The 27,117-nt window shown below is 39.8% G+C and overlaps 1 protein-coding gene across 1 annotated transcript in view; it reads left to right on the top strand.

The window, feature by feature from the left end:
- LOC105225692 (tyramine beta-hydroxylase) overlaps nucleotides 1-27,117 on the top strand; it is a 54,818-nt gene that overhangs the window by 12,018 nt on the left and 15,683 nt on the right. Inside the window, exon 2 of the mRNA XM_049461791.1 lies at nucleotides 11,886-12,234. Within this exon, the coding sequence (XP_049317748.1) occupies nucleotides 12,090-12,234 (145 nt within the window). The 5' untranslated portion in view covers nucleotides 11,886-12,089. The remainder of the gene's footprint in view (nucleotides 1-11,885; nucleotides 12,235-27,117) is intronic.

Genomic DNA, 27,117 nt, shown 5'->3' on the forward strand with positions numbered 1-27,117 from the left:
TCCGTATTGATATCGCATGTTTAAGTTTACACAATAATATACAAAATTATATTGACTGCCATACCCATTCATTTAGTAATTGCCGAGAATAGTTGTTGCATAACAATATAAGGAAATGTAATTGCATTTAGTTAAGTTTGCACAATATGTCTGGGGCATAACAGCTTTAAGTCAAGCATTTCACAGCTTTAACTCAAGAATATTCCCTTATCACTCATTAGTTTGATTAGCGGATGAGCATTTATCGGTTGTTGGCTCACGTGAATAATAGAAATGCGGTTGGGTTTTACTGCATGCAGTACTCTATCAGTGTCCAATGCATTCCGAAGGTGTGGCTTGACAATTATATATGAGCTTAAGCTTTTTCAATGCCTTAAATAGCTCGAAATAAAAACTAATTTTAAAAGTGCAATAATTACAGAATTATAGGTAGGAGAGAGAAAGACGAAAATAAAAATAAAAATAAATTATAAATAAAATATGAAAGGTTGTAAGACCACCAAGATGGCGGCAGAGCTCTAATATAGTCACCTGCAAACTTGTTAAGGATTATGATTTGAGGGCATGCCCAGCTGGTTGATGTCCTCGTAAAGGCTGACAGCACCGCAAAATGTGATAGACGGGACAAGGACTAAGGCCAGTAGGTCATTGTGGCAATTACTACAGTGGACATTAAAAGGAACACAAATTTGGTGTAGGTTTCGTGGTGGCAAAGTGACTTCATCGCAGAGTACTAGCATTCACCCCGGTGGATGAACGTCTAGCCACAATCCGCAACAAAACGAAGTTCAACATATCGCTGATTTGTACCACGTCGAAAGAGAATGATGTGACCAAATATGAATTCTATAAGCGCTTGGAGCGCACCTATGTACGAGAGAGGCCCCGCAACGATGTTAAAATCGTGCTTAGCGACTTTAAGGCAAGATGGGCAAAGAAATTATCTGTGGCACAACGGTTGAGAAATTCGCCAGTTCCCGAAATGTGGCTATCTGTAGTGATAGATTTCAGCATAGAAAAATTCAGCACGCTACCTAGCTGTCTCCGTATCGAAAAGCCACGAACCAGGTCGAACACGTTGTGTTTCGAATTACAACAGACAGCCGAACGATTTTCTGCTCGACTTGCGCTTCTGGTCTCTGAGAGCACTCATCAGCAATTCGCAATACGGGAAGCGAGACGCATTTGCAGACAAAACACGAAAGAGGTCAAAATTCATGAGCTTAACAACCTGGCCGACAGGGGTAATGCTCGAAAATTCTACGAAAAGAAGCGGCGACTAAGTGAAGGTTTCCAAACCGTAACCTACTATTGTAGAGGCCCCAGAGCTTATCTAGTTACTGATGCCCAGAGCATACTAAAATTATGTAGGGAACACTTCTCCAGCCCTCTAAATGACCAATCGATGGCGATGGAACAAACGTTCTATTGCCCGATCATGAAGTAGTTCGAAAGCGGCGAGGGCCGATGGATTGCCGGCCATGCTATTCAAATACGGATATGTTCGGACGAAAGCATATAACCTGCGCCAACTACCGTGGAATAAGCCTCCTCAACATTGCACATAAGGTTCTATCGAGCGTATTGTGTAAACGATTAAAGCCCATTGTGAATAGATATTCACCATTCGTCAAATCTTGGAAAATAGCTGTGAAAAGAGGATCGACCTACATTAACTCTTCGTCGATTTTAAAGCTGCTTTTAACAGCATGAAAAAGACTTGTCTTTGGTATCCCGATAAAACTAATAGGGCTGTGTATACTGACGTTTAGCAATACCAAAAGCTCCATCAGGATTGGGAAAGACCTCTCTGAGTCGTTGGACCAAACGAGGCTTCAGACAAGACGACTCCCTATTGTGCGACTTGTTCAATCCACTGCTGGAGAAAATTGTTCGAATTGCAAGTGAAGCAGATGGGTTTGGAAATGAACGAGGGTAAGACGAAATATCTCCTGCCATCAAACAAGCAGTCGTCGCACTCGTGACTTGTCTCTCACGCCACTGTTGATGGTCATAACTTTGAAGTCGTAGATAATTTCGTCTATCTTCGAAACAGTATTAACACCAATAACAACGTCAGCCTCGAAATACAACGCAGAATAACCCAACAGGTGCTACTTCGGACTGAGTGAACAAAGTCGTCTCTCGACGAACAAAAACCAAACTCTATAAGTTAATCATTATTCCCGTCCTACTATATGGTGCGGAGGCATGGAAGATGACAACATCTGATTAGTCGAGTTTTCGAAAGAAAGGTTCTATGAAAGATTTATGGTCCATTGGGCGTTGACCACGGCGAATATCGCATTCGATGGAACGATGAGCTGTACGAGATATACGACGACATTGACATAGTTCAGAGTATTTAAAAGACAGCAGCTACGCTGGCTAGGTCATGTCGTCAGAATGGACGAAAACACTGCAGCTCTGAAAGTATTCGACGCAGTTCCCGCCGGAGGAAGCAGACGAAGAGGAAGACCTCTTCTCCGTGGGAAAGACCAGGTTGAGAAAGACTTGGTTTCGCTTGGAATTTCCAATTGGCGCCACCTTACGAAAAGAAGAAATGACTGGCGCGCTGTTGTTAACTCGGCGATAATCGCATAAGTGGTGTCTACGCCAATAAAGAAGATGGTACTTCCCTACAAGGTTGCTTGTTAAAGATTACAGAGAGATTGAGCGACCACACTAGATAAGGATGCACGCAACAAATATGAACACAAAATAAGCCGAAATTATTAAGGATTATTATGTTTTCGCTCACAGCCAACAACAAAACCGTTTTATGCTGTTATTTTTTCAATACAAATGAACTCACTTTATTCAGCTCTCCCGGAGGAACCACTATTACAAGCCTATTACTTCATCATTTACATATGTTTGCACACATTTATATATGTATGTATATGTAGATGCGTATGTACATGTGTCTGAAATGGTTAATTCACGGTCTTTGCATTTCTGGTCGATAGAATACCCGCACACTCCAGCACAATCCGGCGTAGATAAAGAGATATAGAGATACTCGTACTTGTATCTACAAATGAAAATATGTATGAAGATGCGTGTATGTTGCATACAATAAAAGCATCTGCTGAAATGTTTAAGAACTCACATGAAGATGCCACAATGCCCGTAATTCAATTGAGTGCTTCGGCGGCTTGACTTTGATAAATATGTTGTAAGCTCTGCTCTCTTAGTCGTAATTTAATTCGTACATGCAACAATGATTTAAGATACTATACTATTGACTGGCAAAGCAGACTTAATTTTGTTTCGCCGCATGGAATTTCAATGGGTTTGCGTGTTGCCGGCATCCAACGAGATCCACACAGCCTTATAAAAACATAAAAAGTAGACAAATAAAATAAAAATAAACATATACATATGCATATATATATATATGTATGTATGTCTGTGTTTAGTGTTAATCATGTGGCGTGTTTATTTGAATTGCCTAAAAAGTTGTAGTATTTATATTCAAAATCACAGCACAACTTTACAGCTTTTAAAGCTTCCGGCATGCATTTTGTTGCGCTGCGAAATTAAATGAAATTGCTTCCGAAATAGCAGAGCTGCAAATGAACTCGATTCCAGTGGTTTTGCTGATTCTGAATTTCAGTTGTAAAATATTTTGCGTAAAAGTTTGGTTGCATCTTCACGGTTCGTTGCGTTCGTTTGCGGGAAAATTCCTATAAATAAATTAGCAAAATAGCAATTAATTGAGGCGCTATGTGTTTTTAATGCAGATGGAAGCAATTTTGTGAATTCTTCGCATACATTTACAAACACTTGCAACATATTGAATAGTTTTAGCGAATTTATAAAATAATAGACAAGAGTTAAACACATATTTTTAGGTAGCTAAGTTAAACACCTCTATAGAAGCCACACCTACAAAAAGGCAATTTTTGGAAATTAAAAATGAACTACTTTCAGCGTTAAAAGAAGCGATTTGAGTCTTCTCCGTGAAAATAAAGTAAAAAAAAACAACATACTAGATGTTGAATTTTACAATATGTAGCACTTTTAAAGGTTTGTTACCCTAGATTGCCCTTAAGAACATGACATTAAGAAAAACTGCATGGGATTATTTGTTCATACTATACAACTTTGATTTACTTAACTCCCTACTTCGACAGCACTTTTACCGCAATGGAAAACTCCAACATTATACATACATTTGCGATGAGCACAAAGTAAACAAGTTTCAACAAATAAGGCCAGAAAAATCTTAAAGAGATACATAGGTTTCCTCGGGAAAAATCAGATTTTTGTTTTCAGAAATTTTATTCTCTTATAAAAAATTAAATACCAGACCTGTCAAAACCATCGCGCGCAAAGGACAAAAGCAGGTCGGCTCATCAACATCTGCCGAAAAAGGCACCAATGTGTCTTTGGCTTTGGCCGTCAGCGCTAGTGGCCAGTCTCTACCGCCATTATTCCTCTTTCCCCGAGTCAACATGAAAGAGATTTTTATGACTCATGCGAGTCATGGCGCTGTTGGTGTTGCGAACGGTTCTGGTTACATGAACTCTGACGTATTCCCTCAATTCATGCGTCATTTCATCAAGCACACCGGTGCTAATGCCGATTCGCCAACCATGTTGCTGCTGGACAACCACGGTTCGCATTTATCGATCGAGGCGATAGATTTGGCATTGGATCATGGCATCACGTTGCTGTCTTTTCCGCCGAAATGCACGCACAAAATGCAGCCGCTAGATGTTGCGGTATTTGCACCATTTAAAGGCATGATGACCGTGAAGCATGATGCATGGAAAAAGTCCAACATTGGTGTCACTTTCGATCTGCATCATGTGCCGCTCCTTGTCGATCAGTGCCTCGATGTTATGTTAACGCCGAAAACCATCAAATCCGGCTTCCGAACAACTGGCATCTACCCGTTCAACCCGCAAATTTTCACTGAAGTTGACTTTGTCGCTTCGGAACTGAGCGGCGAAAATTTGTTCGGTGACGAAGAGAAAGACGCCGACAATCAACGTCGAGTTCTTGCCTCTGGTGATGTCATTGTGACTGCTGCGAATGAGGAGGTGTCAACGTCGGAGGCATCGACAAGTGCCCCAGCTTCAACAAGTGGTGCTGCATCATCGTCGTTGTCTCTTGTTTCGGCTCCACAGCTCCGTGATGCATTGAAATCGGTTGGCCCGTTGAAATTGGGCACACCTGCGCCGAAATCAAAACGTGGCCGCAAGACAATGGAGTCAACGATTTTGACATCGCCTGAGGTTGTCGCAGATCTGCGTGACAAGGCCAAAAAAAAGCGGCAAAAATTGACGAAGGCAGCCGATGAACCAGCAGCCAAGAAGCAAAAAGGCCGTGGCAAATCGAAGACTCCACGGAAGAGAAGCCCGTCTCCGACCGAAACCGACATCGAAGAGGCCTTTGATTTTTGAACGATTTGCAAGAAAAAGATGCCGAAGCACGAGAATCGTCAAAACCGGGCCATTGCATCGTTTGTGATCGAGGGGTCCACTTGAAATGTGCCGGACCGAACCCGAACACTTACACTTGCATCCACTGCGAGTCGGAATAATTTTTTTCGCCAATTCCTATTTTTCTTATTATTTATGAATCTCTCTTTCATTTCCATTGATAAATAAACGTTTTTCATCGGTAACAATCATGTTTTAATCGATTTACAGACTGGCCCGACATTCCCCACCTTTTTTTCAAAATCGCAAAATCAGGTTTTTTGCGCCAATGGCTATAACTTTTAAATTTTTGTAGAATTTTATCAAACCAATGTTGTCAAAAGGAAGGTTACGACTCGCACTACAAATCCATGCTTTGGAATTTTCACAAAAAATAACTTTTATGTGACTTTTTAATCGAAATCTTTTTAAGGATTTTTTATTGTTATAAACAAACACTATTTACAAAGAATTTCTGAAATTTTTGGACAAAAAAATATTTTAAACTCGACCCTTTCGACGCCATTTCCGGTGACCCCTCGGAAAAAAATATAAATATACGTGTTTAGTTGAAACATTAACTTAGAACTTGAACGAAGGAAAAAAACTGAATATTGGATTTTGTCAGATATTTTTACAAAAAATAAACTAAAATTTACAGTGAAAATTTCGCGATTTTTTTTTCAAATAGTTGTAATTGAAAAAAAAATATCTCTTTCAATTCTTTAAGAATTGTATCTCGAAGACCTGTGTAAAATTTCATGAAGATCGGTTGATCGATCAAAAACACAGTTTCGAGAAAAACGCGTTCAAAGCCAGCGCTCTTAGCCTAGCTAGCGCACAAAATCTCAAGGCTTTATCTTCGTATCGGAATAATCGGGCAATACTTAACGATGTTTTTGGAAACATAGTATAATTTCGTTGAAAAATATTAGTGAAATCGGATTAAACCTTTTTTCAGAAGATGTATATTCAAAATTGAGATAAAAATTACGATTTTGCTTAATACACACGTTAGATATAATATATCTTAATAAACATTGAGATTTGAAATCAAATATAGTCTTGTGGATATATACAGCTGTTCTATTATATCTTGTTCTATTTTTGAGCTGAATGTAATCCTGATATCTTATATAGATGATTAAGTCTCGAGAAGTTGTTAGGACAAACTTCGAAACTTCTAAATCTGATTTAGAATAATGTATTGTTCGAAACAGAAAAGTATTTGTAATAGTGTTAAACTGAGGAAACTGAATTTAAATGAAGCAATTCTTATATGGAATGGAAGGGTCTGTATATATACCGAAATGAGAAGCCGCGACCGAACAACTCGGCAACTCTGATTTATTTGTTCCTCGTCATAGGTGCTAATTGGAATTGAGGTTAGCGGCTCTAAGCAACAAATCAATCATGACTGTGGCGATTCTGATCATCTTACTCAAATAGCCGAAATTAACCTATCTACCATGTATCTATATTTGGAGCTATTATTTACTCTCTCTTACGTTGTAACAGGGTATATTAAATTAGGCACGAAATTTGTAACACGCAGAAGAAAACGTCGGAGACCCTATAAAAGAGATCTATCTAATGATGAGCCTTAGTTGCTATATGTCCGTCTATCCATCTTCTAGTCCCTCAACAAACTCCTTATTTGACGTACCCCCGATATACTTATAGAACCAGTATAACTTCTAATTTTCAAAACTAACAGATTGAACAAATTCAAGTCTTTTTATGGAAACCTTTTTCAATTGACAAAATATAATATCTTCGCGACATATGGCACAAACTATTTTCTTAGGCAACACTATAATTTTTATTCAGATCAGACCACTATAGCATATACATAGCTGCCGTATTAACTGACCGAAAGAAATTTAGATACAAAGCCTTTTATACCTTTTTATGGCATAAGAAGCACATCTGTGAAGGGTATAGTGCGGTGCAGCTGAAGTTTACAGTTTTTTTTTTGAATGTTGCAAAAACCAAAACCTCATGCACTATAATTGAATTTCCATATGACTTACTTTGATGTAATACTCTTAAATTTCCACTAAAAAAGTCGAGATGTTTGTATGTGTTTTATATTTGCAATATCAAACGGTATTTCTTTTGCAACGCAATATAACATCTGCAATATTTGTTTTTATGTCCATAGAGAGTTATTTAATTATATATTATACATACATAATAAACTAATTACATAGAACAATGAAATTATACAAGTATGACTATAAAATAAGAAACGTAATGCATGTAGAAAAGAAACATTGTTGTAAGCAGTGTTGCCACGGAGCGGAAATACATTTCTGTGATTGGCATTCTTTTCATAGTATAGTAATGGAATGCATGATGTCGATAGATTTTCATTCTCATACAACTGCAACGACATCTATTGACAAAATACGAAAAGACTTTTTCGACTACCCATTATTAGGAAAAAATGTGATTAATGCTACATTAGGGTGTTTTTTTTATTGGGCTTTTATCTTTTTTCAGTCCCGTTACGAAATTTCCTTGGAAATGCCCTAAAAAAATCTCTGAAAATTTTAGCTCTTAATATTAACATTAAGAACTGAACCAAGGCCTGTAAAAATTTTCCATAGAAAATACACTACAATCGTAAGTTTTTATCTTTAAATTCTTACAGATCAGAGGTATTTCATGGCATCGCTTTGACTTTAGACGCATATTTCTCAGAATTGTTCACTCTACAAAAGTGACCAGTGCAACAAAGTCGTAACTTACACCGGCGAGGTAGTACGGGGCTCTAAACCCGATTTTTTCAAGAATTTCACATTTTTTTGTATATATCTCGTAAATGACAGGAGCTCTAGAAAAAATTTAAATGACAAATTTGTAGGAAATTTTATTTGCTATAAAAAAGATCCGAAGTCAAAATCGCTATCATTAATACTTTGTATTACAAATCAAAACTGACATCAAAATAGTATGTTAGGTTAGGTTAGGTTAGGTTAGATGGCAGATCAGAGATCACACGTGGACTGATAAATGTGGTCGTTTGTGAAGCCATTGAAAATAAGAACTCCCATCTTCGGACTTACAGATTGGCAAAACACTTAGGTTGGATGTCTGAAGGTATGTGCCCCCAAGTGTCTAAGTCTTTTTCCAAACAGCTTCTGCTGACGGCGTACGGTAAGATTCCCAATCATACAGCATGCATGCCAATAGGGCAGTGGCCTGTTAAAAGCCCCACTAATAAAGAGAGGCTAGCCTTCTTGAAGGCAAAGAGATCGCTAGATCTCCTGCGATCTATTTAGGGCTAAAAAGCTTTTGCGACTGCGCAAGTATCGATGCTGGCCCAGAGTTGGTCAAGTAACCGCGAGGCTCAGCTATCTAGTAGTGGAACACAGGAGGATGCAGGAGCACCGACCCGTTCCCAATCTATCGATAATGATTCTAGGGTGCCTTTCCTTGCTAGCTCTTCACCTTTGCAATTACCTGCGATTCCACTGTGGCCCGATACCTATACTAGTCTTATCACAAATACCCTCGCTGCTAGAGATAGCGATTTTAGACACTCTTCGACCAACCGCACTGTAAATGAGTTTAAGGCTAGTATCGCTGCTCTGTTATTTGAGTGAAAGGTCATTTCTTTAAAGGTGGACGCACTCCGAAGCAGCAGATCTCATGCTAGCTTGATGACTGCAACCTCAGCCTGAAAAACACTGCAATAGTCAGGAAGTCTGAAACTAGAGTTGATAGAGAGCTCCCGACCGTAAACCCCTCCACCAACCTTCTACCGCGCTTTGACCCACCCGTAAAGAAGCTTACTGTCCTCCTCCTTCTACGGCTTCTTTTCACCCATAGCTCCCTAGTCGGTATATGGGCAGAGAAGGAGCCACCAGAGTTCGATATGGCGACTCCACGATCCAGATAATCCGGTATGCAGTCAACTCTGTCGCATAGACGAATGATAATGAAGTGCTTGAGGTTCGATTCAACCCCAAGATCGTCAAGAGCAGTTACGGCTGCCTCCGGCAGGACCTTGTTGAAAGCTCCTTTGATATCAAGGAATTGCAACAGCGCCATGGTTGGGGTGGACCTTAATGCACCGCTCTTGCTGATGAGCGCAGCCCGTTGAACGCTCTCGAGTTTCTTTGCAAGTGTGGTCTTCTCTAAAGCCCTCCAACACATAAAGACTCCGTAAAACATAATGGGCTTAACTATCGTATCATAGAGCAAGAGGATCACTTTCGGTATAGGCCCCACCTCTTCCCAATAGATCATCTACAACAGTATAGGGCAATCGATAACTTTTTTGATCTCTCCTCGATATTCGCCTTCCATGAAAGCTTCCTATCCAGAATGAACTCTAGATATTTCACTGTATCCGCCGTTTTCAGGCAATATTACCATTTCTGTTTTATTTGCCCATTTTGTTACAACGCTCAGATACCTCCGCGTCAACTTGTACACGGTGCTTTGGAACTTTCCTTTGACCATAAGTGCTACATCGTCTGCATAGGCAATCGTCCGACAGCCACGATCCTCGAGCCTTTTGAGCGCGTCGTTAACGACTAGGATCCATAAAAAAGGAGAAAGAACTCCACCCTGTGGGGTTCCCCTACTCACATTTCGCGCACGCTGCCCCATTCTGTTTCGATCACTCTGCCGCATAGAAGACTGACAATGTGGGTCTTGAGGTTCGATTCAACCCCAAGATTGTCAAGAGCAGTTACGACTGCCTCCGGCAGGATATTGTTGAAAGCTCCCTCGATATTAAAGAAGGTCCCAACAGCGAAGTCCTTAACCTCAATGTCTTCCGAGAGATCCCCCACAGGGGACGTGTTGCCCGGGAAGTGAGCATCAAGGAGTATCTGAAGTGTTTCTTCAGTGCTAATAGCCCACTTCCCATTTGCATTCTTGTGATAACCCAGGGACACTGGGTTTTATGCGAGAATACGCCCGAATATAGAGGACTCGTGACAGCTCTCCACTTTTTTACAGAAGCTCTTCCCTTCTGTCGTCTCAATATGCTTGCCTTTCATCGGCCTTTTCAGGTAAGGATACAAAAAACGTCTTGCCCTCATCTGGGCTGTAAGGCGGCTGCGGAAGCGTTGGGATACAAGCCTTGGTTAGATAGCATCTCACAAGAGAGGCGGTGTGAGCCAGGGCGTTGTCGTGGTGCAACTTCCATTCGGCTGCGATGTCTTCTTGAGTATCTCGTGAGGGCTTCCACGTAAAACTTGGCGTTGACGGTTTGGCCAGGAGATACAAATTCATGGTAGACGAGGCCTTTGATGTCAAAAAACACAATGAGCATCGTTTTCGCTTTGGACTCGCTCATTCTTTCGGTCTTTTTCGGTGACTTCTTCCAGGCCCTACAAATCCAGTCGGTGCGCCCTTGCTCCGAAGTACAGTCGCGACGGAAGAAATTCAGTCCTCTTACTTTCAGCCAGACAAACGATGTACATAGTTCCTTTAAGTTATGTTATCTCCAAAAGTAGTCGCAATCGGATTTTATTTGTTCAAGCCTCAGATCGGTTGGTCGGTAAGGTCTTGATATAAACCTTATATACATACATACATATATTCCTGTGACTTTTCCTTCCTTCATCTAATATATTAATGTTAAATTAAAATTTGGTTGAGTTTATGTATCACATATCACTATAAAAAATATATTAATTAATAAAATTCAAAGATTGCAGGTTTATCCTTCCACTGATTGCTTAAGCAAAAATACAATACACTGTAACGTCATTAAGAATAGGAGAGATAAGCATATTTACAATTGATTTGAAAGCCTGACAATTAGTTTCGCTTTTTATGTTGTGCGTCGTAAACTAGTGCCTGTCATTCTTGGTTCTAATCTAATTTCTGTATCGTAAGCTAAAAGTACCTCCGTTATTTTCTTAAGGAAAGACTTGGTTCTCCAATTATAAACATGAACATTTATTTTTCAGGAAAAGTGGAGCAATTTTATTAGGTTCAGCAAAATTTTCTTTAATTTCACGCACATTTGTAGCGCTGATTAAACGAAAAAATCCCCGCTTTAAAGGCATAGCCACGTTGGGTCGTTTGACGAATTCATTTTTAACGATTTCGCGGTACGCAGTTTTCTTTTGATGTTAGTTGCTTGGGAATTAACACATCACTTGCTAACCCCTAAAGTGAACGGCGACATATTCCACTTTCCAAATGCCCTTGAGGGGACGCAAACTAAGCTGGCGGATGTGCGCACCAACAGAAACCACATCACAGTCTGTACCATTTCACTTCAGCTTTCACACACACACACACATACAGCTTTGTTTTTTGTGTAATATTTTATTGAAACAAAGAAACAGAACACCAAAAACTTCAACTGACAAATAATTGTAAACTTTTTCTTTCCGTTATAACGAAAGCATTTGCATTATTAATTGTTTGCTTTTCAGTGCGTTTATAACTAAGTCTACGTCTTCTCATTGTTTTTCTTAGTTCTTGGATACCGTGCGACGGCAAATACTACTGAAGAAGGTCCAATCAATTGCTCAATGTGCTTCCGACACCGGCTTCACCCTTTGCTGGCATAACCAAAGGCTACAAAACGCACCCGCACATATATACTTGCAAACATAAGGACACGGTATAACGGTAACGCAGCCAGCAAACTACTCTCATACTATCATATTTGTTAATAAAATGGCTGTAAAAGGCAAGCTATCAAGCGCTCACGGCAGTTGGACGTCCTCCAAAGTCGGCACCACGTCCTACATATCGCGCATGGCTTGTTTCGCCTTCTGCCTGCTCTCCGCTCTGCCGCTGCCGTTCTTCACAACAGCTAATCGTAAGTTCAATCACTCAATAAGCGATTTATTATATTTGAAATATGTTTGTATCTTTATTTATTTACAACATGTTTGCCTGTGTGTAGCAGAAATTTGATTTATTCGATTTTACAACCGCTTTTTGGACTGTTTGTGTATGCAAATTGTGGCAGCCACAAAGTCCTTGTGCTCTTTCATACAAATATAGTAAGTACGAGGGCGATCCGATAAGTCCGTAGTCTCACTGCCGGTCGGCGTTCGTCAATATTACAAGAAACATGCTTTCTCTTAGACGAAATTTCAGCTGAAATGGTCCCAAAGGTACTTTTTGGCCTAGTATGGAAATTGGCGTGTCTGATGCTTTAAAAAACAATGGACTCAAAGCATGGCTGGTGTTCAAAATCTTGTTTTTGAAAGTGAATACGCCCAGTAAAATAAAAGAGCGCTGATATTCACAAGAATTCTCTTTCGGTGACGACGGTTCAAAATGTTTTAAAAAGTATTAATGTGGTCGTATGTCGTTTTTAGATGAGCTACACTCAGATATCACGAGGTAGGATGAAAACTACTAACACTAACCATAACATAACAAAAACTCACGATATCGTATTGTCGAGCCGGATATTGAAAGTGACCTAGATGACTAAGATACCTTAAACACCACATTTTCAGTATTCTGTGCGACTAAGTGATTGAATCGGAATAGGGAAACTCACGTGCTCGACGAAATGTGAGTAGGAGAACCACACTACCTCTTTCCTCTTCTATGGATCCTTTTCGTAAACGACCTGCTTAAAAAGCTTGAAGATCGTGGCTGACTTGTCTACGCAGACGATGTAGCGCTTATGGTCAAAGGAAAGTTCCTGAGTACCGTTTACGAATTGACGCAGGGGTATCTCAGCGTCGTAACAAATTGGACAGTCGTAAACAGTCTCGCCATCAACCCAAATAAAACCGAGATGGTTTTAATCACTAGAAGATACAATGGGCTACATCCGTCTGCAACCAGCGGATACAGTGAAATATTTGGGGCTCATCCTGGATAGGAAGTTGTCATGGAAGGCGAATATCGAAAAGGAAGCAAAACAGGCATCGATTGTCTTGCATTACTGTAGAGGAGCCATTGGCAAAAGGTGGGGTCTCTCACCGCAAGTGGTCCTCAGGCTCTACGACGCCATAGTCAAACCCATTACATTCTATGGAGTCTAAATGTGGTGCAAGGTTCTAGAAATTACCACAATTACAAAGAAACTCGGGAGCGTTTAACGGGCGGTGCTTATCAGCATGTGTGGTGCACTAAGGTCCACTCTAACTATGACACCTAACACCATTTTGAACATAATGCCCGTGAACATCGTCGGAAGGTGTATGGCCGCGAAAGTGGCTATTAGACTTAGAGAATCTGGATTCTTAAAAGATTTCTGAACATTCGAAAATCTTCGCTCACTTTGATTTCATACCGGATCGCTTGGATCATATAGTCGCCAAACCGAACTCTGGCGGCTACTTTTCTACCCATATACCGGCGAGGGAGTTGTGGGTGGAAAGAAACCTTTAGAGAAGAGGGGCAGTGAGCTTCTTCAAGGATGGGTCAAAGCTTGGGGGGGAATGAATGTTGGTAGACGGATTTACTTTCTGACAGTAACTCGATCAACTCTAGTTTCAGACTTCCTGACTATTGCAATGTCTTCCAAGCCGGGGTTGCAGCCATAAAGATAGCAGTAGATTTACAGCAACGGAGTGCAGCTTCCTTCAGCGAAGTGACCATCCACTCAGATAGCAGCGCGGCGTTACTAGCTCTGAACTCTTTAATAGTGCGTTAAGGGCTGATCAAAGAATACTTAGTCTCGATATCAATAGCATCGATTGACTTTGTGATCTGACACGTATGGGTGGCAGGCCACGCCGCAGGAAACTGTACAGTTGATGAGGTAAAAAAAAGACACCCTAGAACCGCTATCGGTAGAATGGGAGCGGTGCTCTCGTATCTTCTTGTGTTCTACTACTAGTTAGCTTGGCTTCGCGGAAGCTTGACCAACGCTGGATCCACCGTCGGTACTTGGGAACGCATATTTTCAGATGTCGCACTGAGTTGATGAGAATAGAAATTAAACACCTGTACAAATTTGTATTGCCTACTAAGCGTTATGCTAATGTATAAGTTCGTAACAGGAGTTCTTATTTTCTATGGACTACATATAGTAGTCTACGTCGTGACCTTTTGGGACATATCCTTCTGTCGGTGCGATGGGTGCCACGCTTGCTCACTTTGGACGTGGCATAGATCCTCTGGTATACACCAGAAAATTAGAAACTCTCACAAGCATTTCAAAACCTCATGGATCATATACTGCATGAAATATTAGGCATAAGAAAAGTGTCTGTGAAATGGGTAGTACCTTTGTTCAATCTAGACAAGATGCGCTTCTTTGAAACAACGGTTTCATGCTTTTTAATCGCAATGCAAAGGAATTTTTCTGTATTGCTTCGTGACTAACAACAAAACATGAATCCACTGGTGCACACCAGAGACCAAAGGGCAGTCCAAAAAAGTACATCGTGCTTCGTACTTTGAAGGAGACAAAAATTGTCCTATCGGTAGGAAAGGTGATCGTCACAGTTTTCTTATATACATCAATGGTGCTCACGCCATACCTCTCTTGGCTTCTTTACCTCCCAACAACATGAGTTAGCTCCGTATGGAGCCGAAAAACAAACGCAATATTCTTTAGTACAACGAAAGAAACCGTGCCATGACATCGCATCAGCACACACCTTTCGCCAACAAGATAAAAAATCCACTCGCCGGGTATAAATATGCGTCGAGCTTATCGCCTCATGGAGGCTTACTTTTCCGACCATTAAAAAATGTAATCTTCATGGAGGTTAAAAAATCAGCATCCGTCAGCCAACCGGAAAAAAGAGCATCCCTCAATCAAACGTATTGAGTTAAAATAGGTTTATGCTTAGAAATAAACTGTCATTTTTCCACAATTTTCGTGCTTCTTCGTCAATCTACCATGTACTTATTAGATTGCCCTCGTCATTGGAGTTTTTAAGTGCTTGCAGACATACCTACATACGTACAAGTATATCCTTGCAAGCCTATCTACAAGCATAATTGTGTAATCCTTTCTTTTCGACTTCCCTCAATATCTCTCAGTGTGCGTGTATATGTATGTGAAAAACAGATTGTAATTTTTCAAATTTAACTCAACGTCTTCTAACAATTTCCACTGACCACATTGCTATTGGGCGGTAACGGGGCGCGGAAAATTGCGTTTAGCTCGCACTTCGGCACAATTAAAATTGCTGCTTGGAGCATTCAATATAAAACGTATGTATGTAGGTGTGTTCTTATGCATATTGTATGCATACATACATACATATATTTATAGGTATGCGCGCGTGTGTGTGTGTGTAGGCGTGTGCTCGCCCATAAACACCGTTACGCTTGTGGCGCTGTCAACGAACTGTGCCAGGTTCTTCATGATGAAGCAATTAACTAAGTTAAATAAATGAGACTTCCCTCTTCCCTCTACTAAAGTAAACAAGTTAATTGCTTTTGTTGCTACGTTTTGTTACGTTGTAACCGTTTTTTTTTACCAGTTTCCTTCCCTGCCTTCTCTCACCAACATGCCATGCATATGTATATGTGCGCGTACATTGTGATTTTGCTCCTATAACTGTGGCCATTAACGATGTTACGTTCGCTTTCTCTTGTATTCTTAAAGTATTTGTATTTGCGCTTGTTTGTTTGCACATCCAACGCTCTATGGATATACGAGTATATGTATGTATGTATATGTATATGTATGGTCACGTAAGCATGGCAGATCGTTTGTGACCGGGGGTGGCATGCACAGTGGTCGCAGACGCGCCATTTCCACTGAAAATTAATTGTGGTTGTGTTTGTAATAGGTATTTATGCGTGTGTGTGTGAGAACAAATATGTTTGCATATATGTATGTATGTTTGTGTGATCATCTGAGTCCAGCTACCACGAGTATTTGCTGCTGATATGCTCTTAATATAAATTGATTAAATGAATGGTCACGTGGTGGCACATTTGTTGTCATTTCAGCAGCTTAATTATTTACAAAACAAACTTGTGTAAGGTTCAAGAACTTACTTACTTATATGTGGATATGCTTATGCAAAGAAATACAAGCTCCAAGCTAATTACAAGCGACTGATTTATACTTGTGACAAACTTATACATACCTAAAATGCGTTCAGTGCTTTGACACTCATAAATCGAAGTCCAAGATCAAATAAATCTATACTGACTCTCCATAGACGTTACATGCACGCTTCGAAAAATTCGTTAAGCTTTCAGAATTTCAGTTTTGCGGTGATGTTTCTTGGACAATCATATTCTTGACCGGTGTAAGCTTCATCACAACGTCGCTAAAGTATTAAAACGCAATCCGACTTATATTTGATCAAAGGAGAATATGCGCTTAAACTACTGAAGAAAAAAAATAAAAATGTTAACTTCGTTTAACTTTGGTTTGGACCGAAGTAATAATATTCTACACAAATAAAAAAAATTCCATAGAATAACTTGGTTTTGATCGATCGGTTTGTCTGGAAGCTTTATGTTTTTAAGGTCCGTTCTAAAAAAATTGCTCGGAGTATGTAGCGTTACTTTAAACAATAATGCAAGCAAAGTTTTATGGAAATATCTTGTCAAATAAAAAAGTTTCCCATGCAAGAAATTGATTCTCATAGTTCAGTTCAAAATCATATATTAGCTATAGAGTTCCGATATCGCCCACAAATCACACTAAACCGTTGTTTTTTTCTGAATAAAATGACAGCTCTTGAATCGCTTCATTCGCCAAGTCATTTCATGCGTCAATCCGAGTTGCTGCGAACGGCGCCGAAACGATTCTCCACGGTCTTCGTGTACACTCTCAGCTACGCCTGCTATATTTTCTACACTGCGTGCTGAACGTGGTCTATTCGGTCGAATATTATCCAATAATTAATGCTTGATCTCAAGATAGGTGATGGTGTTGCAAATAGTAGGCTCATCAGGCCGATTATGTTGACCGTAAGTTAAGCGAAGCGCGCGAAACACATTTTTTACAAATTTTATAGGGTGGGTCATCTAACGTTTTAAATTTGAATTATCTATATTTCGACATTGGAAACGTCAAATACCATTCGGAAAGTAACAGATATTCAGTAAAAAGTCTAAAATTTACGAAATGGGTCGCTATTCACTAGAAAAAAGCCGTCTACAGTTCGCAGATTGGGCAGAAGATCGTTTGACCGAGGATGGTCAATTTTACCGAAAAATCATCTTTTCGGACGAGGCTCATTTCCACCTCGATGGTTACGTTAACAAGCAGAATTGTCGCATTTGGGGCACAGAAAACCCGCACGTAATCGTCGAGAAGCCAATGCACCCAGCACGAATCACTGTATGGTGCGTATTTTAGTCTGGTGGAATCAGCGGCCCATTTTTCTTCGAAAATGAAGAAGGAACCGCCATAATCATCAATGGTGAGCGATATCGAGAACCGAACCGAATTTTTCTTCAAGTACCTCTACTTTGATATACATATATATATTTTTTCTAGAGTCTCCGGCATTTCCTTCTAGTTGTTGAAACTTCGTGACATACTTAGTATACCCTGTTTAGGATTCAATTGTTTAAGCCATTTTAATTAAAATTGTGAGCACTATAATAAATAATTTTTCATTTAAAACAGGAATAGCCCTTCCTCCAAATATTTACGAATTTTTCATTGATTCAGTGTCTGATATAACTTTTGACAGGCTCTAAAATGTTGTTGTGATCACATCGGCTTTGTTTCCAAGTATTAAAAAGGTCGTGTTGAATTTATTTACAGATGAAACAGCCTTTTTTAACCCGTATAAACAACAGGTTCTTTCTCCATTCTTTCAAAATTCATAGACTTCAAAATTCTAAGTTTCGCCAATTCATAAAACGCGTTTGTAGTCGATGGCAGATATCAATCAAATTTCACTCATCTTTTCCAAAACTGAACACTTTGTTAATATCTCTTCGAAGATAGATTTGGCAAGCCCAAAACAAGACATTACCTTCATACAGTTTTTGATCTCTTACTCGAAATATTTCTTACTTTGAAGACTCTGACCATGCGGTAATTAACCTTGATTGTGATACAAACCTTTCAATAAAAAAAAACATAAAATTGCTTTTAAAATTAGTAGTCAACTAGAAGTGCACGCAAATTATTCGTCTTTTTTATAACGGAAAACCGAATTGGACTATGAAAACAACTGCTAGAAAAGCAAATGTTTCCAGGAATACCGTGTCGCGTGTTGTTGAAATGTTGTCAAAGACCTGACTTGCAATTGGAAACAGGGAAGTGGTAGAAAGAAAGGTTTTAAAAACCCTGACGTTTTAAGAACCGTGACACTATTAACAGTTCTTTTTACAAAACAATCCAATATGTCGGGGAGAAAAGTAGCGGAAAAAATACAGTGTATCGAACTTTTTATCTGAAAAGCTAAAAAGGAGGAAGAGCTTTAATCTTACAAAGTTCAAGACAGAAACTCCAACAGCCCAGCAAAATATCAAGCCAAACGGCATCACCTTGTTTTCTTCGAAAATTTTGAATGACAAGAACAACATAGCTTTTGTGCCAAGATTTGCAAATCCACCTAACTGCCCGGAGCTCAGACCCTTCAAAAGAAGTTAGGCGCTGGTAGAAAGGGTTATGAAGACCAAAAAACAAGTTCTTGACACCATTAACAAAGTTTTCGAAAAAGTGATTTTTATCAAGAAAATCAATTATGTAAGATACTATACTAATGGGAGATATATTGGACAAAATGGCACTATTTATAAAAAATAATTAATATGCAGAATGTTTTTAATAAATGTAAGCATGAAATAAAAAACTAATTTTTTTTATTTCATTTTTCTTTTTCAATACATAAAATATTTCAAAAGCTATTTAAATGAGATAAATTTTAACAGACTTCTGTTTGAGTGATCTGTTTATCCCTTTCAGCCCCAAAGGACTTTTTAAATGATGTCAAACATAAATAGAAGTTGCTTATAAGCAAATTGTCAGTTTTTTGGGGAGAAAAAGACGTGTGCAAACTTTCAGATAGATATCTCAAAGACTAATTAGTTCGCATATACGAGGTATGACAATTAAGTAATGAGACTGATTCCATAAAAACTGTAAAATTATTCTACAACTCTGCCATCCCCTTCAAAGTAGACCCCTTGGGCAGCTATACAGCGATTCCAGTGCGTTTTCCAAGCTTCGTAACATTTCTGGAACGCTTCGATTGGGATGTCCGCGAGTACCCTCGTGACGGCCGCCTGAATGTCCGTAATCGACTCAAAATGGGTTGCTTTGACCCCCGATTTTATTTTAGGAAGCAAAAAGAAGTCGCAGGGTGACATGTCGGGCGAATAAGGTGGCCGTTGCAACACGGCGATCCCTTTAGAGGCCAAATACTGGGACACGCTGAGGGCGGTGTGGCACGGCGCGTTGACGTGATAAAGAATCCAGTCACGAGCGATGTCCGAGCGCACCCTGTTGACTCGTTTTCGCAATCTTTCGAGTACTTGGTAACAGTAGACTTAATTGACAGTTTTCCCCGGTGGAACGAATTCTTTGTGGACGATTCCACGGCTATCAAAAAAGGCAATAATCATCGTTTTCACCTTCGACTTGCTCATGCGAGCTTTTTTCGGGCGGGGGGCGCGCGGAGAAACAACCATTGTGAGCCTGGGCACGATTAAGAGCACTATCACCGTATACTCTTACAATTTTAGCGTACATTTCCGAAGCTGTTTCGCCCAATCTGGCGCGTCGCGTTGCTCTTGATTTCGTTTTTCCATTTTCGTGACGAACACTACAAACACATGCCTACTCAACTTGACGCAGCTGGCGAACTAAATAAGTTAGAGCGATGATACATATATTAATAGAGAGGGGAGGAATGCTGGAAAAAGAAAAAGGGAATTTTAAGGTCACAGGTTTACCACAAGCGCGGCAATAAAATCAGTCTCATTACTTAATTGTCAAACCTCGTATGATTTTATAACTGAAAATATGCCCAGTTTGCGAAGAAACTTCCATTAAAATTTTAGTATTGAGAAAAAATGCGAATTCAGCGCCCATTTCACGCCTCTCGTGACTTTCGTACGCTAATCACTTCGGCTGTAATGTCGGACCACTGTGCCGCGCTGTGAATTTATAACGCGTCTTTCGCGTTTCATCACGTTTGCTATGGTCAATTTCATTTTTAATTGCTTTGGCTTTAACGAATGATGGCGTTTGTTTTTGTTTTGCCGCTGCACTGCCGTTATTAACATTTATGTTCGACATTTGTTATGTAACGTGCATTATGCAATAGAACGGATGACAGTTAGTATGTAGATTTGTGCGCCGCTGAAAGTGATTTGTTAAAGTCGAAATCTGATATACACGCCCAAATATTATATAACAAAATCATGCACACATACATATGTATTTACAATGTTATGTAAACATACTACTCACACTTGTACACATACACATACGTGTATGTACTGTACATCGCTTCGAGCCTGTATGAACCGAAACAAGCACTTACAAAAGTAAATATGTACGTGTATATCCACTTTAACGACGTAATCCTTACTCAAATATTTATATGTGATTAAAGCGATGAACCTTCATATACTACAATCCACACACATACTCGTGCAAAATGAAATTCGCGAAATTCGTGAAAATTGTCAATGTTATTAATTATTTTTTATTTACTTACTCACGTTTGAGCTGTACTCACACGTGCTTTTGATTGCATTAAATATTTTAAAATCGATTGGTAAACGAGAAATAATATTATTCATATTTGCATATGTGTTTGACTATGTACACTCAGAGAAAAAAATTATGCTAAAATTATAAGGCTCTCGCAAACTGTCTTGTAGTCCAATTCAGATTACTATATCAATTGGATACATTACTTTACCATTATTTCCCAAACATTAAAATGACACGCTTTTTTTAATTTTTTTATATTTATTTGCGAGGAGGAAGCATCGAAAGCCTGAACCCCATGTCAGTGTGGAACTTAAATCCGAACTAAACCTCCTACTGTCTTGTACCGTTCCCCCCGGTACCACCGCCGTGTTACGTCGGAGGAAAGTTGAGTATTACTCATACGTACGTGATGGTCCTAATGCATTCAGTAACAAGCTACATTTACTTGGCCCTACCTCGGTTTGTCTCATAATGCCAAACCCATGATTGATTGAAAGATGAGGAATGCACCGCGACCTTTGGTCTATTGTGATCTCTCCTGACTCACATTGACTCACTTAGCCCCAGCGTATTAATGAAGTTTAATTGCCTACCGGGTGCTAGTGAGGCAATGCGATCCCTATCCGGAAACATCGATCCAAGGACCTTAATCCTGCGTCTACAGACTGCTGTGCAGTCGATCAGCAGATGCTCCGGGCGGTAAAGGGTTCGGGTCCTACCATCTTAGTAGAGGCTGCGGAGCGGGCGAGCTCATCCGCCAGTTCGTTACCGGCTATACCTCTGTGACCAGGCACCCAGATTAGGTGTACCTGGTTTCGTTCCGCAAGGCTGTTCAGCCTTTCCCTGCACTCCTGCACTAGTAGCGATTTGATCTCGTAAGAGGAGATCGCTTTTAGCGCTGCTTGACTATCGCTGAGAATGGCTATTCGCTCATTGCGATAGTTGCGATGGAGGTTTATTTCTATACACCGGCTTATGGCAAAAACTTCTGCCTGGAAAATGCTAGGAAGCTCTTCCATGAGGATGGAGAGCTTAGTGCGTGGGCCCACAATCACTGCGCCGCTTTCCTCCGACATGTTCGAGCCATCGGTATACCATCTCAACGTAGTATTCCTCAACATCAGTTCCACTCGTCTTTACTGCCGAGGGTGACCTTAAAAATTTCCTGAAGTTAACCATTTTGGTAGCGCTGTCCCTCAGGAGGAGAGCCAATGGTATGCTGCCACTTATCTTTTCTATTCTCTGGAACGAGACTACCTTCTCTTTTCGACACCCCTCTGCCGTTATTTGCAGAAGTGTGTGTTTGGCTACCTGACCGATAACCAAATGAAGCGGAGTCAGTTCAAGCAGAACCTCCAGTGCTGCCGTTGGACAGGTGCGCATTGCACCTGTCATGGAGACACAGGCTAGCCGCTGTAACTTCAATAGTTTGGTCTTTACCGAAGTTTGCGACGCTATTGAGGCCAGGCCCAAACCCTTTTTGTCTGATCCAGTTGTGTGTTGCGTCTTGGTTGTTCGTTGGATTTTGTAGTAGTCTTCTACGTTGTTGTTCTCCAGCCCTTTGGAGTTTCATAATTTTTGCTGTCACTTCGCACACGGTTTTCCACTTATCTAGTGATTCCACCATTTGAGACACTAGATTTTCTGGGGTTGGGTCTATCCCGAATAAGTTTTTCAAAAATTGCCTTTCTTCGTCATATTTCGCACAATGGAACATCGCATATATCGTTGTCTTCGTGTATGAATCGCATCAAATATGATTTGAAACAGTCCATTGAGAATTTGTGTGAGGTAAAAATCTACTTTTCCGTGCGATCTATTTAGTCATAGTTCTATTTTGGGGATTAGTCGAATGTCTAGCAACCATTTCGGCTGTTTTCCAATCGTTTTTGCCAGCGTTTCACCGTATCTGCTCTGGCTTTCTCTTTTTGGGTTCTGAGTGTTACTCTCTCATTTGAAGGGTATGTGAGCTCTTTGGCTAAGAGGTCTAGCGGGTGTAAGCTCGCGATCACTAGGCCAGCGTCTTCGGATACCGTACGAAATGCGGAGCATACTCTTAATGCGCATATGGTGTATGTGGAAAATAGGCCGCGACGATATGATTTGATTTCAAGGGCTTTCTCCCTTATTTGAGCGCCAAATAGAACAACTGATTGTACACACAGATTGTACTTACTATGCTGGAAGTATAAATGCAACTTTTAATGAAACTTTTTCCGTATAAATAAGAAGCGATATCGAGAACAATAGCCAAAACATTATCATACACTCGAACTTTGAGCGTAATACAAAAGTAAAATGTCACTTCTGAATGCTGAAATGAAGTAGCAGCTTCCAAAATGGCGGAAATACACGAATTATATACATATATGTACATATATGAATTTCCTTTGTTTTGACTCGAAGGAAACCTCGTAATGGACCATAGAAAGGGCTAGCAATGATTGTAAAGTTAGGGTTAGGTCGATTAGGTTAAAAGGCTGATCAAAAGGTCGCATGAGGACTGCTATATGTAGTCCTTTGTGAAGCCATAGAAAAGAATACTTCTGTGTTCGAACTTATAAATTAACAAAACGCAACTGTTCGGTGAGACGTCCAAAAGTATGCGCTATCAAGTGTTTGAGTCTTTACAACCCAAACGCGGGACAGTCTAGAAGCAAGTATTGAGTTGTTTCCATTTCATCCTCTTCCATACAGCTTCTGCCGATGACATCTGGTAGGAGTCCCAGCCTTACTGTGTGGTCGTCGATAAGGCAATGGCGTGTTAAAACCCCCCAAAATTAGGGAGAGGCTAGCCTTACTGAGGGTAAAGAGATCGCAGGGTCTCTTGCGATCAATCTTGGCCCAAAAACCAAGTCGAGCTAAGCTCTTGCCAAGCTTCCGCGAAGCCCAGCTAACTAGTAGTAGAACACAAGAGGATACATGGACCAACTCCCATTCTACTGATAGTGGTTGAAGGGTGCCTTTTTCTGATAGCTCATCAGTTTTACGATTTCTTGCGATTTCGCTGTGGCCTGTCACTCATATCTGACTTATTACAAAGACACTCGATGTGCCAAAGCACAGATGTACAAAGTTTCATTAAGATATCTCAATTTTTACTCAAGTTATTGCTTGCGCGGACAACGGAAGGAGAGGCAGATAATCACTCGAGCTGCAAACACATACAATAATAATGCTCAGTACTTTTTTCTCAGAGTGTATGTATTTATGCAGATAATATATGAATATATTAAGTCCACACACACACACCCACACACATGTGAAAATATATAAGGATAGCAACGCCATATTATACAATGTCGAATATTTTTTCGAACAATATCTCTACATAAGTTCACACATATTTGTAAAGGGTGATTTTTTAAGAGCTTGATAACTTTTTTTAAAAAAAAAATGCATAAAATTTGCAAAATCTCATCGGTTCTTTATTTGAAACGTTAGATTGGTTCATGACATTTACTTTTTGAAGATAATTTCATTTAAATGTTGACCGCGGCTGCGTCTTTAGGTGGTCTCATTCGGAAAGTCCATTTTGGGCAACTTTTTCGAGCATTTCGGCCGAATACCCCGAATTTCTTCGGAAATGTTGTCTTCCAAAGCTGAATAGTTGCTGCTTATTTCTGTAGACTTTAGACTTGACTAGCCCCACAAAAAATAGTCTAACGGCGTTAAATCGCATGATCTTGGGTTGGCCAACTTAGCGGGTCCATTTCTTGATTAATTTGTTGTCCGAAGTTTCCTCCTCAAAATGGCCATAGAATCCGCGAGCTGTGTGCATGTAGCCCTCTGTTGAAAACCGACATGTCAACCAAGTCAGTTCTTCCATTTTTGGCAACAAAAGTTGTTAGCATCGACGATAAGCGATCGGCCATTCCCTTAACGTTGCGACGTTGCGTCCCAACACAGCATCTTTGAAAAATAACGGTCCCACATGATTCAACCGTCGTAGCAACACACCAACGTGCATTTTTCGGGATGCATGGGCCGTTCTTGACGGCTCTCTGGTTGCTCTTCACCCCAAAGCGGCAATTTTGCTTATTTACTTATCCATTCAACCAAATGAGCCTCATCGCTGAACAAATTTTGTCGCGAAACACCATTCAAGAACCGAACAACTGATTTTGGTAATAAAATTTCCATGATTGCGATCGTTGCTCCGTTAGTAAGTCTATTCATGAGTGAATGTCCAAAGCATGACCTGCGACATCTTTCTCTTTGACACCATGTCTGAAATCCCACGTGATCTGTCAAATACTAATGCATGAAAATCCTAACCTCAAAAAAATCACCCGTTATGTATAATATACACCCATAGACGTGTAAGAGACAGCACCCAGACCATGTAGTCCATTGTATTTTAAAAATTAGTCATAGCGTGTGGAAAAAATTTCTAGGAAAATATTTTCATGCATGAAATAACAAAATATTAATATATGGATTATTTCGAGCAGTTAAATAAAATTCCATAATTCCAGTTAAGTTAAATTTTGTGAAAAATTGTATGATATACATACGTGTACGTACATACATACGTGCAATAAAATATACAAGTACTTATATGTATAATATGATACACTTATGCTGGTAAAAAGTTTCAAATTTCATATGTATGTAGATGCATAGACTGGCTTCAAATACCCTTTAAGTGATGTGTAATCTAATTCATGTAATCCAGCTCCACTGATTTGACTTTCAGTACCTTTTTTGGCTTAAATTACACATATGTATGTACTTTTGTACACAAGTTCTCGCATTTCCGTAAAGTGGTTTTTCGGTTAAAGTCGGAACTTAGCTATCTTTGTTTATCAAACTAAATTTAACATATTCCTCTGCACACTTGCTAATTGTCAATGGACACACACCAAAGGGTTGTAAAGGATTGTCCACTTACTAATTTGTTAGCATTTGTTATTCTTGTAGTAAAAGGATGTATATTTACTATTAGTAAACATTAAAAAAAAGATTTAGGTTCAAGTGGTGTGTTTCGGTGGCACCAGGTCTTTCTGGAGTGCCGATGAATGAGCAAATCCAAAGCGAAAGCGGCGCCCATTGTCTTTTTTGACATCAAAGGCTCCCATCGCCTTTCTTGTGAACAGCTACCTAACCAAGTCTGGCACCCCAATGCTTCTGCAGCCGCTCTACAGCCCAAACATGGGCCGCCGGACTTTGTTTTATTTCCTTACCTGAAAAGGTCGATGAAAGGCAAGCGTTTTGAGACGGCCGAAGGGATCCAAGCAGCATACACCTCGGTTCTCAAAGCTATTCCGGAAATGCCTACCGTAACGACTTCAATGCTTAGAATCGCCCTCAAAAATTAGACAATTGACGTGATAACGTTCATCTTTAGATTAAATCCTTTATCTTCACTTGACAAATGTCAACCAAATGTGATGTATAACAACTACTTCCCATACATCAAATTCCTTTTGCTTATTTCACAATACAGTTTAGAAATCAAGAGCCAATGACTTTCTCGAAATAAAATTTTGGACACAAACTGCATTTAAGGAAAACTATTTGACGTTATATCAAAATGACACTTCAAGTTCCCAAATATGGATTATACTCGTATGGTTCACAATGCCTATGGCAGACTTCTTACCGAAAATATCGATGAGGTATCTTAATGAAGGTTAGAGAGCATCCTTATCTGGAAATAAGATGGTTAACATTTATACAATACTTCCACTAGCCCCCATATACCCAATAGAAAGATTTTCGAACATTTGGTTGACTTCATTACATAAATAAATTAGGAAAAAATCTCTCTCTTTCTCTCTAATGACATTGTGTCCTTATGCCCAAAACATATATGTAAAATCGGGTCAATATATTTAACTAAAATAGGTGCTATTAGTCCGCGTTATTGGATCGTAATCCATCGTGCAAAATCTTTTATTCTATAGTTTTGCCAACACCTGAAAGTATTTCTCCGCCTTCCATCCTTACGAGAGTATAAAATGGTCCGTAACACCCAAACTTATCGCTTTCTTACTTGTCTCATTAAATATTAACCCGGTTTTGGTGTTCTGTTATTTGTTTCGATGACATTTCGTTTTCTCATTAGACATTTGCTTTTCCCTTCTCATTGAACATGCTTCAAAAGGTTGCACAGCGCTACTTTTA

The sequence above is a fragment of the Bactrocera dorsalis genome, chromosome 1 (assembly GCF_023373825.1).
Source record: "Bactrocera dorsalis isolate Fly_Bdor chromosome 1, ASM2337382v1, whole genome shotgun sequence".
Classification (NCBI taxonomy): Eukaryota; Metazoa; Arthropoda; class Insecta; order Diptera; family Tephritidae; genus Bactrocera; species Bactrocera dorsalis.